The 20,498-nt window shown below is 40.1% G+C and overlaps 1 protein-coding gene across 1 annotated transcript in view; it reads left to right on the forward strand.

The window, feature by feature from the left end:
- Positions 1-20,498, forward strand: part of LOC133765856 (probable ATP-dependent RNA helicase DDX60) — a 53,975-nt gene that overhangs the window by 25,034 nt on the left and 8,443 nt on the right. The window contains exons 7-14 of the mRNA XM_062199414.1: positions 6,318-6,433; positions 7,756-7,895; positions 11,264-11,373; positions 11,469-11,573; positions 12,859-12,984; positions 14,877-15,004; positions 17,100-17,252; positions 19,197-19,341. Coding sequence (XP_062055398.1) covers positions 6,318-6,433; positions 7,756-7,895; positions 11,264-11,373; positions 11,469-11,573; positions 12,859-12,984; positions 14,877-15,004; positions 17,100-17,252; positions 19,197-19,341 — 1,023 coding nt within the window. The remainder of the gene's footprint in view (positions 1-6,317; positions 6,434-7,755; positions 7,896-11,263; positions 11,374-11,468; positions 11,574-12,858; positions 12,985-14,876; positions 15,005-17,099; positions 17,253-19,196; positions 19,342-20,498) is intronic.

The raw sequence follows: 20,498 nt of genomic DNA on the forward strand, positions 1-20,498 counted from the left end.
TGGGATCTCACTCACAGAGATCTTTCATTTAGGTCTTCTTCTTTTTTTTTCTTTTCCATGGTATCTTGGCTTTCCATGCCTACAATACTCTCATGGGCTCTTCAGCCAGATCCAAATGCCTTAAGGGCTGATTCTGAGGCCAGAGTGCTGTTTAGGACGTCTGCCATTGTATGAGTCTGCTGTGTATCCCACTTCCCATGTTGGATCTTTCTCTCCCTTTTTGATTCTATCAGTTAGTATTAGCAGACACTTGTCTTGTTTGTGTGATCCCTTTGACTCTTAGACCTATCCAAGCCATCGAATGTGAACTGAAATTGATCACTTGGCCTAGTGAGATGGCATTGGTACATGCCACCTTGATGGGATTGTATTGGAATCCCCTGGCACATTTTTAACTCCACCATTTGCGGTAAGTCTGATTGTGCATGTCCCAAATTGTACATCTCCCCCCTCTCTTTTTCCACTCTGAAATTTAACAGGGGTCACTTTTCAGTTAACATTTAAACACCTAAGAGTAATTGTGTGTTAATTACAGAGTTCAACCACTAGTACTAGAACAACAACAACAACAACAAATACTAAAAAGGATAAAGTATTACATTGTACATCTAGCGTCAGGACAAAAGCTGATCAGTTCATTGTTTCTTATAGTGTCCATTTCACTTCAACAGGTTTCCCCTTTGGTGCTCAGTTGTCGCCAATCAGGGGAAACAAATGATATTTGTCTCTTTGGGACTGGCTTAATTCACTCAGCATGATGTTTTCCAGATTCCTCCATCTTGTTGCAAATGACTGGGTTTCATTGTTTCTTGCTGCTGTATAGTATTCTATGGAGTACATGTCCCATAATTTCTTTATCCAGTCTACTGTTGATGGGCATTTGGGTTGGTTCCAGGTCTTAGCTATTGTGAATTGGGCTGAAATAAACATTAATGTGCAGATGGCTTTTTTATTAGCCAAATTAATTTCCTTTGGGTAAATTCCAAGGAGTGGGATGGCTGGGTTGTATGGTAGGGTTATGTTCAGGTTTTTGAGGAATCTCCAGACAGACTTCCATAGTGGCTTAACCAGTTTGCATTCCCACCAACACGACATTTTGATTATGTTGATTCTTCTAATCCAAGAACATGGAGGATTTTCTCCCCATTTTTATTATCCTCCTCTATTTCTTTCTTTAGTGTTTTGTAATTTTAATCATAGAGTTCTTTGACAACCTTGGTTAACTTTTTTCCAAGATATTTGATTCTTTTTGGAGGTACTGTGAATGGGACTGATATTAGAAATTCTTTTCCAGCTGTGACATTGCCTGTGTATACAAAGGCTATTGACTTTTTCTTTGGTAAAGCAGCAGGATATAAAATCAGCAAACTCTTTTATGAGTTCCAATAGTCTCTTTGTGGAGTCTTGGATTCCCTATATGTACCATATTTAGGATCATGTCATCAGCAAATAGGGATAATTTGATTTCCTCCTTTCCAATTTGTATCCCTTTGATTTCTTTTTCTTGCTTAGTGCCTCTGGGTAAAATTTCCAGGACTATATTAAGTAGCAGTGGTGAGAGTGAGCATCCTTGTGTGGTTCTGGATCTTCGGGAGAATGCTTCCAGCTTTTCTCTATTCAATAGGATACTGGCCATGGGTTTGTCATAAATTTCCTTGATTGTGTTGAGGATTGTTTTATCTGTACCCGATTTGCTTAAGGTTTTCATCATGAAAGGATGTTGTATATTATCAAATGCTTTCTATGTGTCTATTGAGATAACTATATGGTTTTTGTTTTCATTTTTTAATGTGATGTATCACATTTATTGACTTGTCAGTGTTGCATACCAGGGATAAATCCCACTTTGTCCGGGTGGATGATGTTTCTGATGTTTGGTTGGATTTGATTGGCTAACATTTTTTGAGGATTTTTGCATCTATGTTCATCGGGGCTACTGGTCTGTAGTTCTCTTTCTCTGTTGCATCTTCTTCTGGCTAAAGAATTAATACAATGCAGGATTCATTGAAGGAGTTGGGAGGATTCCCTCCCTTTCAATTTTTTTGACTAGCTTAAGAAAATTGGAGTTAGTCCTTTTTAAATGTCTGATAGAATTCAGCAGTGAACCCATCTGGTCCTGCACTTTTCTTTGTTGGGAGGGACTTTATTTCTGATTCAGTTTTTTCTTGGTTAGGGGTATACGTAGGTTCTCTGTGTCTTCATGACTCAATTACATCATTGCATGTGTCCAGGACTCTGTCTATTGCGTCTAGGTTTCCCACCATGTTGGCATACAGCTCTTTGTAGTGATTCCTGATAATTCTTTTTATGTCTGTGGTGTCTGTTGTTACATTTCCTTTTTCATCTCTGATATTTATTGATTTGGGTCTTTTTTTTTTTTTGGTTAGTTGCACCAATGGTCTATCAACTTTGTTTATTTTTTCAAAAAACAGCTCTTTGTTATGCTGATCTTTTGTATTGTTTTTTGGTTTCATTTTTTAAATTTCTTCTCATTTTTTTTCTCTAATTTTAACTATTTGTTTCCTTCTACTAGTTTTAGGTTTGGTTTGCTGTTGTTTTTCTAGATCCTTGAGATGGAATGAAAGTTCATTTATTTGGTGCCTTTCCAGTTTCTTGATGTAGTCACCAATTGCTATCAATTTTCCTGTTAACACTGCTTTTGCTGTATCCCACAAATTTTGGTATGTTGTATTGTTGTCTTCATTTGTTTCCAGAAATTTTCTGATTTCTTTTTTGATTTCTTCTATGACCCACTGTTCACTCAGGAACATGTTGTTCATTCTCCATGTGTTTTCATATAATGTAGAGATTCTTGAGTTGTTGACTTTCAGTTTCATTGCATTGTGGTCCAAGAAGATGCATGATATGATTTGGTTTGTTTGAATTTGCTGAGACTTGCTTTATGGCCTAGTATGTGGCCAATCCTAGAGGAAGTTCCATGTGCCAGGTAGAATAATATGTACTCTGTGACTGTAGGGTGGAAGGCTCTGTAGATAGCTAATAGGTCTATTTTGTCTATGGTATTGATTAACTCTGTTTTTTTCTTTTTTGATATTCTGTCTCATTGATCTGTCCATTGCTGAAAGTGGGGTATTAAAATCTCCCATTACTATTGTATCTGAATCTATATCTCCCTTTACATTTCTTTTAAATAACCAGGTGCCCTGTTATTATGTGCATATGCATTTATAATAGTCACATCTTCCTGTTGAATTGATCCTTTAATTATTGTATAGTGCCATTCTTTATCTCTTTTAATAGTTTTTGTGTTACAGTTTATTTTGTCTTATATTAGGATGGCCACACCAGCTCTTTTTTGGTTTCTGTTAGTGTGGAATTTCTTGTTTCATCCTTTCACTTTCAGTCTGTATGCATCTTTGTTGGAAAGATATGTTTCTTATACGTAGCAAGTAGATGGATTTTCTTTTTTAATCCATTCAGCCAGTCTGTGTCTTTTAATTGGTGAGTTCAGGCCATTTACATTCACTGTGAGTATTGTTAAGTACCGACTTTGCCCTGCCATGTTTCCGTAAATAGTTCTGTTTTTGTATTTTGTTTGTACTTTTGCTGGGTCATTTTCTACATTCAACTACTTTTGTAGGGATGTTCCTGTTTCTGTGTTTTTGTGTGTAGCACATCATTGAACATCTTTTTAGAGCTGTGCAGGTAGTTAGAAATTCTTTGAATTTCTGTTTGTTGTGGAAGATCCTTATTTTTCCTTCATTCATAAATGAGAGCTTTGCAGGGTACAGTATTCTGGGTTGACAATTTTTTTTCCCTTAGGACTTGGAGTATGTCTTCCATTTTCTCCTTGTCTTTAGGGTTTGTGATGAGAAGTTGGAAGTGAGTCTAATTGGGTTTCCTCTGAGTGTGATTTGTCTTTCTCTCCTGCAGGTTTTAAGATCTTTTGTTTACGCATTACCGAGGAGAGCTGTGCTACAATGTGTCAAGATGCAGATCTTTTCTCTTCCTGTCTGTTGGGAATTCTGTGTACTTCCTGTACTTGGATGTCTCTTTCTCCAGATTGCAGAAGTTCTCTGTTATTATTTCATTAAGAAGGCCTTCTAATGCTTTCTCTCCATGCCTTCTGGCAGTCCTAGGATCTGTGTGTTGGGTTGTTTGATAGAATCTTGTATATCTCCTACCATGTTTTTCAGTTTCCTAATTTCTTCTTCTTGTGTTTGGTCTGACCTTATTATTTCCAGAAAATTGCCTTCTAGTCTGATATTCTTTTTTCTGTCTCACTTATTCTATTGTTAAGACTTTCCACTGCATTTTTTATTTGAATTATGGAATTCTTCATTTCTAGTATTTCATTCTAACTTCTCTTTTTTTAAACTTTTATTTAATAAATAGAAATTTCCAAAGTACAGTTTTTGGATTACAGTGGCTCCCCCCCCCCCCCATAACTTCCCTTTCACCTGCAACCCTCCCATTTCCTGCTCCCTCTCCCATTCCATTCGCATCAAGATTCATTTTCAATTATCATTATGTACAGAAGATCAATTTAGTATATATTAGGTAAAGATTTTAACAGTTTGCACCCACACAGAAACACAAAGTGTAAAGTACTGTTTGAGTACAAGTTATAGCATTAATTTGCATGGTATAACACATTAAGGATAGAGATCCTACATGGGGAGTAAGTGCACAGTGACTCCTGTTCTTGACTTAACAATTGACACTCTTGTTAATGGCATCAGTAATCACCCTAGGCTCTTATCATGGGTTGCCAAGGCTATGGAAGCCTTTGAGTTCACCAACTCCAATCTTATATAGACAAGGTCATACTGACTTCTCTTTAATATCTCAATTTCTTGGGAACACTTTTCATTTAGATTGTGAGTTTATTTCTGATTGCTTCTAAGTAATCTGGTGATTAATTTTCTGAATTCCATATCTGGCGTAACCTCAGTCTCTTCTTCAGCTTCTATTATTGAAGAGTCGTAGTGTTCCTTTTGGGGGGACTCATATTGTCTTCCTTTCCTTATTAAGGTTTTTTCTTTTGTTTTTTTGGCATTTCCGGTTGCTTTTCTCTTTAATATGTGTCTTGGTGCTTGTGGTGATGTAACCCGTGAATGGCAGGGTTCTTGTCTTCGTAAGAAAGAATTCAGGCGTGAGACAGAGTAGTGGAAAAGTAAAATAGCAAAGTTTATTAGGGAAGGGACATCCGTAAGAACGGATGGGCACCTCTCCAGACAGGACCTGAGAGAGAGTCCCCAGTCGCTTGGACTGGGGGGGAGGGAACAAGGTTACATTGAGTGGAGAGATTACACCTGGCCAGGCAGGCGGGCGGCTCAGCAGAGAGGCAGAGGGCTGAGCGCACTGTCTGGTGGAGGCTGGGGGTTTTTAAGGAGATGAGTATTTGTCTTCACACATCTCCTCCTGAAACAAAGGATTTTATGGATGCAAATATTAAGAAGCTCCTATCTGAGTTTTCCTCTGAAGGTATCAGACAGGAGGCAGCCTAGCTGGCGCCATCCTATCCCAGGATCTGGAGCAGGGTGTTTAAAATGCAGATACTGGGCTGCAATTGTGGAAGATTGTCAGGCAGAAGGGGCAGGGACCCCCACCTGGCAGATTATCGGGTAGGAAGGGGCAGAGTAGGATGCAAACACTGGGCTGCCCCTGAAACGTTATCGGGATGACTTTGAGATGCAGATGCATATGCTGGACATAGACATCTTCTCTTTAAGCCTTTGTGTCATACACACATAAGCTCATATCTGACTTCCTACCTAACAGTGAGATTTCCCACTGCTATGAGCTGCTATGTGTCTGTGCGTTGCAAATGGAAGCACGCAGGGCCGCCTCCAGGAGTCCTCCTGTTCACTTCTTGATCTTGATGGGGGCAGGTACGAGAGCTCTGATGCACTAAGCCCTGCCTTCTGGGGTTGGGCTTGCTTCTCACTTGTGCATGGAATGAGCCTGAGATTTCGATATTTAGGACTTCTCCTTGTACAGCTTGCTGGTGGTGATGGGGAAATTACTCTGGAATGTTGTGATCCTGTTCCTGGGGTCTTATGAAGTGGCCCCCCCAATTGATGGGCATGAGCATGAGCAGCAAAGGCAGTAGCCCCCTACTTACATTTGAAGATGTAAACAAACAATATGGCTTCTCCCAGCAGGCTGCAGGTCTGGTTGTGGGGCAGGGGAGACATGGATGGTAGGGGGTGCCCAACCTCTCCATTTGTTCCCCTGTTCTTCCAGCTTGGAGCTTCAAACACAGTTCGCCAGGCTCCTCCGCCCACTTCTACCTGCAGCTCCGTGGACTCGAGACCTTGTGTCTCACCTGGTCTGCCTGTTTACACTGACAGGTTCACTGCCTTGGGGGAGAAGTTGGAGCAGAAGTGTGGGAACATCTCCTTGTTATGATTCGTTGTCCCTTTTTGGCCCTTTCTGCTATTATCAGTAACCCTGAGCATCTCACTGAGTGATTCTGAGATTTATATGCATTCTTTTTTTTTTGAAAATTAAAGCTTTTCTTGTTTAAAAAATTTTATTTAATTTAAAGTATACAAATTTCATCCATTTCCTGTATGCAGATTCAGGAACGTGTGCAGAGCTCTCTGTGTGCACGGTCCAGCTGCAGTGGCCTGCCCTGGCAACCTAGGAGTTCTGAACGTGTGGCTCTGCACCCAGAACTTACCCAGCTCCCGCTACACCCTGCCCCCTCTCACAGTCACAGCACCCTGGGCTCCCACAGACAAGGACTGCAAGAGAGTGCACTCTGCCCCGCTGGGCTGTCCTGTCCACAGGGAGGCTGTGTGTTTCACCCTGAGCAGACTCAAAGCCCACAGGGGTTTTTCCCCTTGGTAGAATCCCTGGGTTGCAATCAAGCAGAGTACTTGCCATCCGCAGCCCTGCTGCTGGGTGGGTACAGGAGCCCTGAGGGTGGCACTTCCCTTTGGTGGGGATGGCTCCCCCTCCCTGCCCTTTGCCATATGGGTGCAGAGGAGCTGGTGTTGTTGGCCTGATGACAGGTGGGGACAGACCCCACCAGTTGATTCGAACTGCTCTGGTTGCCCCTACCAACAGTTCCCACTAGCTGCTGGGTGCGCTCAGAGAAGCTGGAGCTGTGGTGAGGGAGGTGCTCCACTTTTCTTCCCCCACTCTGGGTGAGCAGTTGCCCCAGCTCCCCTGAGGGTTCTGGGCTGGACTCAGACACTGCGCAGTCTACTAGATTCTTCTTCCAGCTGCACCAGCCGTGGTGGTGGCAAGGGCCGGTGCAGTCTGACCCCACCTAGCTATCCTGGGCTGCTGGTTCCTTTGTTGTGTTCTTGCTCCAGGCTCCAAGCTCCTTGCTGTGTGTCTGTGCCTTCTCCTTAGGTCCAGGCCGTTTCCACTGCTTTTGCAAGATCTCCCACTGCAGTTTTCCCGAAGAATGTAACTTCTCCACTTTTTTTTCCTGCTAAGTTCGCGGAGCCTATAGAAGACCTCTCTGTCACTATTCCACCATTGTGCCTCCCTCCAGTTGTATCTGTTTTTTAACATCTTACTTAAGAATAATTTTAAATTTGCAAGCAAATTGTGAGATACAAAGAGTTACCATATTCCCCTTCACCCGAGTTCTCCTATTATACTTTATGTTGATATCTTTGTCAAAGTTAATGAACCACACCCATCATTTCCGATTTTTCATTTTATCTTTTTAAAATTTTTTTTATTTAAGGAAAACAAATTTCATGTGATTCATATATACAGACTTAGGAACATGTTTTTCTGCAACAATGATTGTTCTCTTTTTGTAACTAGGTGGTTGGCGTTAGTTAAAGGATATTGGCAACGTGTTGAAAGCACAATGGAAAATGCTGATCCATCAAGAAATGCCTTAAAAAGCTCAAAGAGACAACAACGAGCAAGAGTAGGAAAGCCATCGTACAAAGTTAGACTGGGTATGAATTTCTTCACTCGGGAGAAGGGGAGTGCAGAAGTAGCAAGCATACCCCGTGTGCTCGTCACATTTGAGGGCATTCTATATACGCAGAGCAAATTGTTCCTTATTGTAACCGTGAAAGGCAGTACATCTTACTTTCACTTACAGAGGAAATGAAATAGATAGGAAACAGCTCTAGGAGGTGATATTCCATGTTGATGTCCACAGAGCTAACTGACTGAACTTGGAGATCAAATTCTTTCCAAATATTGTCTAATTGGTGTCGTGCAAATTCCTTCATGATTTAATGTGATTGATATGGAGTCATAGCCAAGATAAGCATTTCACTCCTGTTCTGTGAGAAAAGACTCAAACAAACCTAGAGGACAGTTCTGGCTCACTGAACAATGACTGTTTCAAAATGTCCTGTTTCACCTGTGGTCCCAGCTTCTGTGCTATCCCCTGTTTCATCCAAGAAATCTTCTCCTTTCAGAACTTTCTTGATAGTTCGGATTATTAATTGTGCGAAATTTGCCTTTGAGTTTCAGTTTTATTTTTTTTTTAGAATGCTCTCCCTGTGTCACTTTCCTCTGTACTTGGCCAAGTTCTGTCTACTCTTCATTTGAAAGATTCTGCCTTGCGCCACATCCCGAACACCACCTTGATTTTTCTAGTTCAGGTCCCATAGGATGTCCTATGTTATGCAATTTCCTACCGTCTATGGTAGTTATTTTTGTATGTGCCTCTCTTTTCCTTGGAAAATACTGGATATTTGAAATCATATGCTTTTATCCATATCATAATTGTTTTTATTATGTACATACTCTAAATGTTTTACTATTGAATTAACGAGTATTGTTATACCTCATGCATTTGGGACTATTTCGTGAGAATTCTCTGAAGTAGTATAGAATCATGTTTATCTGACTACTTTTTTATTTTTCTTATAACGAGAACAGTTTTCAAACATACAATTTGCAGGACATAATGATACTTCCCACTCTCCCTACCACCCTCCTCCATCCTTTCTTTTTTCCCTTTCAATTTTTGCAATAACATACTTTCAACTTATTTCACCACAGGCCTAGTCCTCCACTAAATAAAGGATTCCACCCATAGGAAGACCACTATTCTGCAGGGGTGTAGACAAGGGCTATAAACAATAATCAAATCTCAGGATGTCAGTGTCACTCATATACATGACTTTTTGTGTACTCTATATCTTGCTTACCACAAATCAGAAAACCTACTATTGTCTTTTTGGTTCTGGCTTATTTCACTAAGTAAATTGGTTTCCAGTTGCATCCATTTTATTGTAGAAGAGGATTTCATTCTCTCTCTCTTTGTTTTCTTTTTGGCTGAATAAATTCCATCATGTATGTATACCACATTTTCTTTATCTAGTAATCAGTTGATGGGCATCTAGGTTAATTCCATCTCTTAGCTATTGTGAATTTCAGATTCCTATATGTGACATTCATGCTTTTTAATTTCATTTTTGTTTTAATTTTAATTAATTTTAAGAGTCAATATGCTTATAGGTACAAGTCTAAGAACATAATGATATTCCCTTCCTCCCTCCCAGTCTCCTTCCTGCTACCTTTCTTTTTTTTAGGTTTTGAGATAGCATATTTTGAGTTCCCATTACTGTAAAAAGGCTTAGTACTAAAAAAAGGTTAATACCTTACCTAATAAGAAGTTTAACATGTAAAAAGCAAAACAACCCTAGTTTAGTGGGAATATACACAGCGGCTACAAATAACTGAAGAGAAAAAGTGACCATTTCACCTATACAGTTTTTTAAATGAAGTAGAACCAACGACAATGTAACATTTAAATATTTCCTGTGTGGTTACAGGATAATGATTAAGTTCATTTAGACTTTAAGCCATTTTATCTCAACTTTACACACAAGAATAATTTTGTGTAGATTGCAATGCAAATAATTATACATTACTTTTTGGTACTCTTTTCATTACCACAGATCAGGGAAAACATATGGTATTTGATTTTTTGAACTGGCTTATTTCACTAAGTATAATCATTTCCAGGTACATCCAATTTATTGTGAAAGACAGAATTCTATTTTCTACAGCTGAGTAATATTCCAAAGTGTATGTATTCCACATTTTCTTTGTCTAGTCACCACTTAATGGACACCTGGGTTGATTCCGTATCTGAGCTGTTGGAAATTGAGCTGTAATAAACATGCATGTACAGATAACTCTTTCATATGCTGATTTTATTTTGTTTGGGTAAATTCCCAGGGGTGGGATAACTGGGTCATATGGTATATCTTTTTTCAGCTGTCTGAGGAATCGCCATACTGTCTTCCACAATGGCTGTGTTAGTTTGCATTCCCACCAACAGTAGATTAGGGAAACTTAAAAAAAAAAAGGTTAATTTCTTTGAAAGACATAGTGACACAGAAAGGGAAAGATTGTCCATTTGCTGGAACATTCTCTCAATGGCCATAATAGCTGAGAATGGGCCAGGCTGAAGCCAGGAGCCAGGAGCTCCATCTGTCTCTCCTATGTGGTTGGCAGGGGCTGAAGTACTTGGGCCATCATCTGCTTTCTCAGTACAATATCAGGGTGTTGGTGGATGGAAGTGGAGCACCCGGGACCTGACCTGTCACTCTATGGGATGGCAAGGTTGCATACAGAAGCTCAACCAGGTGTGCCACACAGGCCCCATATACATGTTTTCACTTGACAATGTCAAAGTACCTCATCTGTGCCAGATCCCACTCAAGTCCCTAGAGATAGAGCAGGAAACAACTCCTTGCTTTCCTAGAGCTTAATTTTTATGGAGATGGAGGGGTTAAACAATGGGTAAGTAAAATAGATAACATGTTAGGTAGGTAAATGCTAAATTGTCCTAACATTAAGTGGCATATTAACAGAGCCCTGTGGCATATTGGATTCCTGGATTTAAAAAATTAGTAAATGACAGAAGAAGACTCATTTTCTCTGGGAGATGGTGATACTGTTCTCAAAGACAGGGAGATAATCCAATAGTAATAGCAGCAGTAACACCCGTGTTTCCTATTGAAATAATTGAATGGGTTGCAGGCCTTTTTATTCAAACCCTGTTTCTTGTGCAAAAGCATGCTTTCCAAGAATATTTAGAAAAATATACACTAGGAATTACAAGAAGCAAGGATGGACTGTGACTGAAGATTCAGACCAGGAGGGCAGGTAAAACATCTGTGTGCGGTATAGGCACAGAGGCTCCTCCTCCACTGCATGGCCCTGTTGTCGTTTTGTCGACAGAGGCCTCCAGCACAGCTCTCCCTAGGCCTGGCTGTCTTTAGAAAATCGGAATTACATCATTGTTGAGAGAGACAAACCCATCTTAATCCGCATTTTAATTCCACTTTCACAGTGTGGTACAAAGAACGATACAACGATCTAGAAAAGTATGTGTGTTCTCTAAAGGATAACGATTTTGTCATTGCACACTACCACCCGTGCGCTGCGCTCACAGTCAACCATGTAAGTACAAAAGCACTTCGGAAAAGGAGGCGTCTAGGTGGTTAAAATCTGCATATGGGACGGAGATCAATGGCTTTTCATTTTCTGCTTTTTAGATAGAGAAGTATGGAGTCCCTGCAGACCTTCAGTTTTCTCCTCGGGAAAGCATACTTCTGTATGATGCTATGGTACACATTTGGCCAGAACGGTCAAGAATGCAGGTGCGTGTACGAAAGTAAACACTAGGCACTGTTTCTCTCTGTGTGTGTGTAAATACGTATAGTATACTTACATATGTATATATATTTCAAAAATTAGAGGAAATGGAGTTGTAAGTTTGTTTTGGTGCAAAGTAATTTTGAAATTCATGCAGTTTGTTTCACAATACACATTTCCATGAACTTTTTGGAGATTTCTCGTGTGTGTGTGTGTGTGCATTTCGCGTATGTCTGTGTATGTGGTGTTTGTGTGCATGTATATTTGCATGTGCTGTGTGTGTGTGTGAATATGGTATATGTATGTGTGTGAATGTGATGTATGTGTATGTGTGAAGGTGGTACATGTGTGCATGCGCGTGGTGTATGTGTGCACGGTGTGTGTGTGTATATTGTGTGTGTGTGTACGTGGTGTATGTGTTCACGGTATGTGTGTGTATATGTTGTGTGTGGTGTATGTGTGTATTTGTGTGTGCGTGGTGTATGTGTTCATTGTATGTGTGTATGTGTATGTTGTGTGTGGTGTATGCGTGTATGTGCATGTGGTGTATGGTGATATGCATGTCTACATGTGTGTTGTGTATGTGTGTATGTTGTATATGTGCGCATATGTGTCTGTGAATGGTGTATATGTGTGGGTGTGTGTGGGGTATGTGTGTGTGTGTGTTTGTGGGTATTCCTTAGCTGGTATCTCTAGTCCTGTGGCATGATAGTCCGTTAAGAATGAACAAATTAGATAATGGTGTTACTCTGATGTAGATGAAGGCATAGTATTTCATAGTTCAAAGCATAAACTTCAGAGACTCATTTCTCTAGATTTAGAAAAATTAGTTAAAAGAGCTAATAATGCCTATTTTGTAGCATTGTTATTAAGGTAAGCCAAATAATTAAAAGTTCTTAGAATAATACCTTGCTACAATAAGAATGATATGTCTTTTTTTTTTTTTTTCAAATTGATGGGTTTTGTCCCTGCCTGTAACTGAATGTCAAGCTGAGAAGTTTTTTTCCTACCCCAAAACTGTGCTTAAAAACTCCAGCGCCACGGGCCCCTTCTGGTTTTGCCTCTCTTGGGGCCCCCTACACGCCACTCTGGCTGGAGGCCTCTGGCTCTAATAAATCTTGCTTTTAAATACTTAAAAATATTATGTGTTCAACTCCTCATGTAGTTAACGCTGTTCGTAAACATGAATGCAGTGAACTGAGTGATTTGCCTCATAACCGTGCACGTGGCAAACTTTAGACCAGGTGATAACTGTATTTTCTTTGGTATTTGTGCTTGTTCATTTTCAAGGAGTTAGAACCTGAAGAATTCAGCTGCTTTAAAAATAAAGTAGTCATCATGAGGACAGATGCCAAGAAATATGAAGAGGAACTGAAAAAGGAAATGCTTAGTTGGATGCAGCTGGACCCAGGCAAGGTTGTGACAGACATTTAGGATTTTTTATTTAATATAAAATGAATCTCATTTATTCAGTTACAGTCAAGAGAATCCCCATAGGGCTCTTTAGTATTTGAATATGGAAATCCTATTACTGTACTTTGCCATTCTACCTTAAATTTAGCCAGCTAGATAAAGAAAGATGTAGAGAATCATTACTTCAGTTCCATCTGGGACAACCCACACCTGCTACTACTATATCCTCTTTGGATGTGCACCTCGGTCAGTAAAACTCACTGGGACAGACTACATTGATCTGCAAATGTTAAAACACCTAATGTCCCAAATTGCTATTAAATTCATGAGAGGTTTTCAGCCCTGGCTGCTTATCAGGAATCATCTAGGAAGCCTGATCTCATCTAGAGATTCTGAGCTGATTGACCTCCAGTGGACTGGGGCACGGGAATTTTAAAACAACCTCCTATGTAATTTTTTAAAAAAGATTTATTTATGTATTTGAAAGGCAGAGTTACAGAGACGGGGGGGAGAGATAGAGAGAGAGAGAGAGAGAGGAAGGAAGGAAGGAAGGGAAGGGGGGAGGGAGGGAGGGAGGGAGGGAGGAAAAATATCTTCCATCTGCTGTTTTAATCCCTGAAATGGCTGTAATGGCAGGAGCTGGCTGATCTGAAGCCAGGAGCCAGGGTCTCCCATGTGGGCACAGGGGCCCATGCACTTGGGCCATCTTCCAGTGCTTTCCCAGGCCATAAACAGAACAGCCAGGACACGGACCTGCACCCGTATTGGATGCTGGTGCCATAGGAGGAGGCTTAACCTTCTATGCCACAGTGCCACCCCCTCCCCCCACCGTATAAGTTTAATTCTCAGCAGGGTGGAGAATCTTTGGCCCACTATTGCCATTGTCTGGTTCCTAATACACTTGGGTGTAAAGACAGCACTTAGATCAGACTTTCATTGAGTATTTCATTGAGTATTTTTGCCATTTCCTAGGAGGTGGAAAACCTCTAGACCCAATTAATTCCCACATCCCTTCCAGCCATATACTTCATTCCTTTGGAGCCTGAGATGGATGGGTGGATGGGTGGATGGGTGGATAGATAGGTAGGTAGGTAGGTAGGTAGATAGATAGATAGATAGATAGATAGATAGATAGATAGATATAGAGATCTTCCACCGATTGGTTCACTTCCCTAATGCCTTCAATAGTTGGGGCTAGGCCAGCTGAAGGCAGGAGCCTGGAACTACATCTGGATCTCTCACTTTAGTGGCAGGTGTCCAGGTATTTGGGCCACCACCTGCTACCTCCCAGGGTGTGTATTAGCTCCTGTTGGCTCCAAAGCAGAGCTGGGTCTTGAATCCAGGGACTCTGTTTTGTGATGTCAGCATCCCAGGTGGCACCCTAACCACTGTGCCCAATGCACAGCCCCTACTGAATCTATTACCTTTTCTCTGGTAACTTATACCACGTAAAAATTGTAGCTTAAAAAATAATGAAATATCCTATTAAAATACTATTTGTAGACCATAGATGTATATGTGATATCTATAGATAAGAAAAACTATTTCAGATTTTCTTGCCATTAAATGTTGAAATCATCCTTCGGTAGTCTGTATTTAGTGTTGATCAGCATTAAGTCGTGACAATCCTTTCAGTAAGCACAACACCACAGTATTACATAAACTTGATCACAGTATTGTAGAACTATGTCATTCAAGTTTTCTGAGGTTTTCATTTTATTTAAATGTTTAGTATATGACTGGTTGAATTCCTAATTTTCTACTTACATTTGTCATTCTGAATATACTGTTCAACTGCAACTTGCTTTTCACCCTCAAATATCTGCGCATCCTGTTGCCTTCCTTTGTGGTCATCAGTACCTTATCTACCTTTTATTTGTGGTAACTTTATTCAGGTGAATCAGCTACTGCAGTACCTTAAGCCTCAAACTTTTGACAGTGCAAGGATTGAAAAGGAACGAATGTTTCCTTGTTTTGTGGAAAAACTTAAAGAAATGGATAGGCTACCAGCAATATTTTTTTCGTAAGTAATTATTTTCTGTGGAAAGCATTATACATTGATTTATATGAATTTGCAGACTATTGAAAAATATAATTAAGGAAGAACTTATAATCTGACATATATTAGAATTTCAGGAATTTTTGAGCATATTGAAGTTATATTTTCTTTTTAAATTTTTAGAATATGGGGAACAGATTTCATGCATTTTATAGATATACTTCTAAGATAAGCACAATTCCCTCTCTACCTCCCTCAATCCACCTTTCTCCTTTCCTTGATTTTCCTTTAATTTTTGCAATAACATATTTTCTTTTTTAAAAAAGATTTATTTTATTTATTTGAAAGACAGAGTTACAGAGAGAGGTAGAGACACAGAGAGATGTCTGTCCACTGGTTCACTCTCTAGATGGCCACAATGGCCAGAGCTGCACTGATCCGAAGCTAGGAGCCAGGAGTTTCCTCCAGGTCTCCCAGGTGGGCGCAGGGGCCCAAGGACTTGGGCCATCTTCTACTGCTTTCCTAGGCCACAGCAGAGAGCTAGATGGAAGAGGAGCAGCCAGGACTTGAACTGGCACCCATATGGGATGCCGACGCTTCAGGCCAGGGCTTTAACCTGCTGTGCCACAGCGTCAGCCCCTGCAATAACATATTTTCAATCTATTTTATGACCACAGGATTAACACACCACTAATCATGATGTTCAAAAAGTAAAAAGTAGGAAGACCAGTGTTCCACAGGAATATAGAAAAGGGTTATAAACAATAATAAAATCATAAGGTATCAGTTTCATTCTGATATGTTATTTTTGTATTCTATATCAACTAGCACATATAAGAGATATTTTCTATAGCAACTTGGGTATAATACAACAAAAACAAACACTCTCTTACTAAACTTTGTTTGAAAATCTAATTGTATGGCTTGGTAGAGTGGAATTTCCTGGGCCATAAGTTAATGGAAAGTTCAACATATTTGTAGAATCAGATATGGTAAAAAGAGTAATGTGTATTTGGCAAAACAGAGTACATACATTAACATACAACTATATACACATATGATGGCATATTGAGTGTTTAGTCTGCCATTTTTCTTTTGTGAAGTTTCATTATATATAAGCTCTTTAAGTGGAAAGAAAAGACCTTGAAGAATATTTATGACAATCACTTCAAAGAATTAAAAGAAAAATTAGATAGGGCCTGGTAGCAAGATGATTGAATTAGCAATCATATTTTCATCAGCTCTTTGTATAGGAATGTGCATTGATCTTGTAGTAAGTTTGAAAATTTTTGAGAAAAGTGAAGAGAAAAAGGTTAAGCCAAATATGAGGAAGTACAAAAGTATCCCTAGAAATCCAATCCCTAACTCAAACTTCATGTCACAGGTGAAAATGAACTAACTAGGAACAATGACAAGTAGGTGCTGGTCTGTTCTTTACAAAGATTCAGCAGTCTTAATATGGGAACTGTGTGAAATGAGAAAAGAGCAGGTTTTTTTTTTTTTAATTTTTAAAAAATTTTTTGACAGGCAGAGTGGACAGTGAGAGAGAGAGACAGAGAGAAAGGTCTTCCTTTTGCCGTTGGTTCACCCTCCAATGGCCACCGCAGTAGGCGTGCTGCAGCTGGCACACTGCGCTGATCCGATGGCAGGAGCCAGGTGCTTCTCCTGGTCTCCCATGGGGTGCAGGGCCCAAGCACTTGGGCCATCCTCCACTGCACTCCCTGGACACAGCAGAGAGCTGGCCTGGAAGAGGGGCAACCGGGATAGGATCAGTGCCCCGACCGGGACTAGAACCCGGTGTGCCGGCGCCGCAAGGCAGAGGATTAGCCTATTGAGCCGCGGCGCCGGCCCAGAGCAGGTTTTCTTTCCCTAGTAAAGAGCCTTTACCTAACTACTCTTACCATAGTATCAAAATTCACCTTTGTAACTAACTCTGATCTTCTCTTCCATTCACATGAACTCTGATTTAGGAGTTAAATGGGCAAAAATGAACGAATGACAGAGATTGATGTTACCCAAACAAATGTTCCTACATCCAAAAATGGTCTTCATTAATGAATGCAGGGCTGGACTGGAATGAACATGCAGTTATCCAGTGTTCTCACATCCTTCACTTTAGATTCAACATTCACTCAGTGGAATGGTCAGCTTCACGCCTTCTTACTAATAGGTTGACGAGACAATATACTCATAGTCACAACTCTGAAGGAGAGAAGAACTTAAACAGGAAACTGGAGAAAGCGATTAAGTCTCAAAGGAGAACGTACGCTGCGTGAGTATTTCTGCTGGAATTGCGGAATTCAGTGTGTACTGAAACCTTGAAGTGTGCAATTATTTATAGAATTAAAATCGTATTTCACTGCTTTATGTTTTTATGATACACCAACTTAATTTAATTAGAACATCATTTTGGGGGACTTACGTGGGAGAAGATTATTGAGTATTTCAGTAATTGTACAATGTTTTACAGTAACTTTCTTCAGTTGATTAGCTTATTTCTAACATTTTCTTAGGTCCACAAAGTTTAAGTTTATGATTAACAACCTAATCATATATTTAAAGTCCCACAACACTCAGTACCATTACAGGGACCAAGCTTCATTATGAGTTCTGGGACAAAATATATTCAAACGATAGCAGGTCCAAAAGCTTCCTACCCACTTATTATTTCATTCTTTTTGTTGGTGTTTCTTTAACTAGATAATTGAAATGGTCTGTCTTTGAATTTGTGGATTATTTCTTTCACTGAACTAAGTTTGCTATGGAAACTCTTGAATTTTTTGTTTCGATGATTGTGTTCTTCAGCTTCAGAATTCCTGTTTATATATCTTCGTTGAACCCTCATTTTGTTCATGTATTATTTTGCTGATTTTAAAAATATTTTATTTCTATGTTCTCTTATATATTGCTCACTAAACTTCTTTAGGATGATTATCTTGAATTCTTTGTTAGGCAGTTCATAGATCTCCATTTTTTCTATTTTAAAAAGATCTATTTATTTGAAAGGCAAAATTAGAGGGAGAGAGAGATATTTTTCATCTGCTGGTTTATTCCACAAAGAGCTGCAACAGTTGTAGCTGGGCCAGTCTGAAATCAGGAGCCGGAAGATTCTTCTGGGTCTCCCATGGGTGTGCGGGGGCTCAAGAACTTGGGCCATCTTCCACTGCTTTCCCAGGTGTGTTAGGGAGCTGGAGTGGAAGTGGAGCAGCCGGGACTTAAACTGATGTCCATATGGGATGCTGGTACTGCAGGCAGTGGCTTTACCCACTATGCCACAGTGCCAGCCCTAGATCTCCATTTCTTTCTTTTTTTTTAAAAAAATATTTATTTATTTATTTGAAAGTCAGAGTTACACAGAATAGAGGCAGAGAGAGAGAGAGAGAGAGAGAGAGAGAGAGAGAGAGGGAGGGAGGGAGAGGGGCCCTCCATCCGATGTTCACTCCTCAATTGGCCACAACGGCCAGAGCTGCACTGATCCAGAGCCAGGAGCCCCCTTGGGGTCTCCCACACGGGTGTAGGGGCCCAAGGCCTTGTGCCATCCTCCACTGCTTTCCCAGGCCATAGCAGGACTGGAAATGGAGCAGCCGGGCCTCGAACCCGCTCCCACATGGGATGCCAGCACTTTAGGCCAGGGTATTAACCCGCTGAGCCACAGTGCCAGCCCCTAGATCTCCATTTCTTTAAGCTTTGTTATTGGAATCTTATTTTATTCCTTTGGTGATGTCATGTTTCCCTGATTCTTTGATTCTGGTAACTACATGTTGCTCTCTGTGCATTTGAAGAAGCAATCATTTCTTCCAATCTTTATAAACTGGCTTTGGCAGTTTTACCAGTTGGCTTGAATGGAGATTTTAGATGGGCCACTTAGTGGAGCTCATGACTCACTGGCTTGCCAAGTCTGGCGACAGACCTGTTGCTGGAATCCACAGGTGAGCAGGCCTCATACCAGAATTTGTTGTCAAGCAGGACCAAGAATGGTTTTTCTGTTTTCTGTTAAGAAGGTATCAATGCATATGTTAAAAATAACAGATGATAAGCAATGAGAATTGAAGTAATTAAGGCCTGGTGAATATCCTTTAATAAGGGCAATCATATTTTGGGTTCAAATTACCAGGCATTCTTTTATGTTGGCACTTACAGACACAATTTCAAATGTTGAAAAGAAGAGGGCATGTTATAATCAATATTCACAATGTTCCTGATTTTTTATATTCAGTTATTTACATTCAAATTCAACTGCTCGAATTCAAAGATTGATTTTATGGGACGCTGAAATAAAGGAAATAAAGAAGAGTCTTAAAAAGAGTAAAGAAGTTCCTCCGGACTGTACTTATGTTGATCGAGCAGGTGTGGATAGCGAGGTAAGAGACGAGAACAGGGGGCATGCCTAGGTGGATGGATTCATTTGCTAAGGCTTCTGCACCAGGGTACCACGTGTTAGGAATTTATTTCTTACCAGTGATGCCTGCTGGAAGTCTGGGACCCAGTAGGATTACTTCCTTCTGAGGTTTCTGAGGGCAGGGTCTGCTCCAGGTCTCTCTCCAGGGCTTACATGCATTACTTTAGAGGGCTCGTGAAAAACAGAATTAAAAAATAAGTTTATTTTGTACAAAAGAATTTTGAAATCTGCCCACACGAGGCATCTTCCCAGAGGCCATGGAGAATACATGTTATGAGAAAGCTCTGCATGAATTTCTAAAGTTTTTTGCACCAGAATAAACTTAGTTTTTCGATTCGATTTTTCCATGAACTTGTTGCAGTCCTCTTGTATAATGGGTACCTTCTCCCTGCTCTCTGTTACCACCACATCGTGTTTCCTCTGTATGTGTCTGTCCGAAATGCCTCTTACAGAGATAGTAGTCATATTGGATTGCAGCTCACTGTAATGATTCACTTTTAACTTAATTAACTCTGTATCAAGTACTCCAAAGTTCAGTTTTGGTGGTGCACAATCCAGCACATAACCTTAAGTGTGTGTGTGTGTGTCTATACTGTACTATGCAGTTTATAAAACACAACCTATTTCATCTAAATTGATCTTAATGTAAGGGAAACTGGAGTTGGAGGCTGAAGAAGTTAAGATTATATATGTAAGCTTACACAGCTATTAAAAGTGGTCCAAAGATTCATAACAAGGTATAGCAAGTGCAGGCTTTTTCTTTGTGCAGTCGCCTGCATCTGTTAAAGTTAATGATAATCCTTTATGTAGACAGAAATAGAAAAAGTAAAAGTAGTCACCAAGAGTCACCCTCCAGTAAGTAAAGAATTCAACAAGCAGTCAGCAAAAAACCCACTGTTCCTGAAGAGTATAGACAAGGGCCATGAGCAATAATTGAATCTTGTGACTATAAAGTGAATTCAAAGTATATCATTGTAGAAATTAAAAGAAAGTAAGAAAGGAAGGAGGAAGTGGATGGGAGCAAGGGAGGGAACAAGGGAGGGTGGGAAGTATCATCATGATATTTTTAAAAAATATTTATTATTTTGAAAGGCAGAATTACATGAACACACACACACA

The sequence above is a fragment of the Lepus europaeus genome, chromosome 8 (genome assembly GCF_033115175.1).
Source record: "Lepus europaeus isolate LE1 chromosome 8, mLepTim1.pri, whole genome shotgun sequence".
Taxonomy (NCBI): domain Eukaryota; kingdom Metazoa; phylum Chordata; class Mammalia; order Lagomorpha; family Leporidae; genus Lepus; species Lepus europaeus.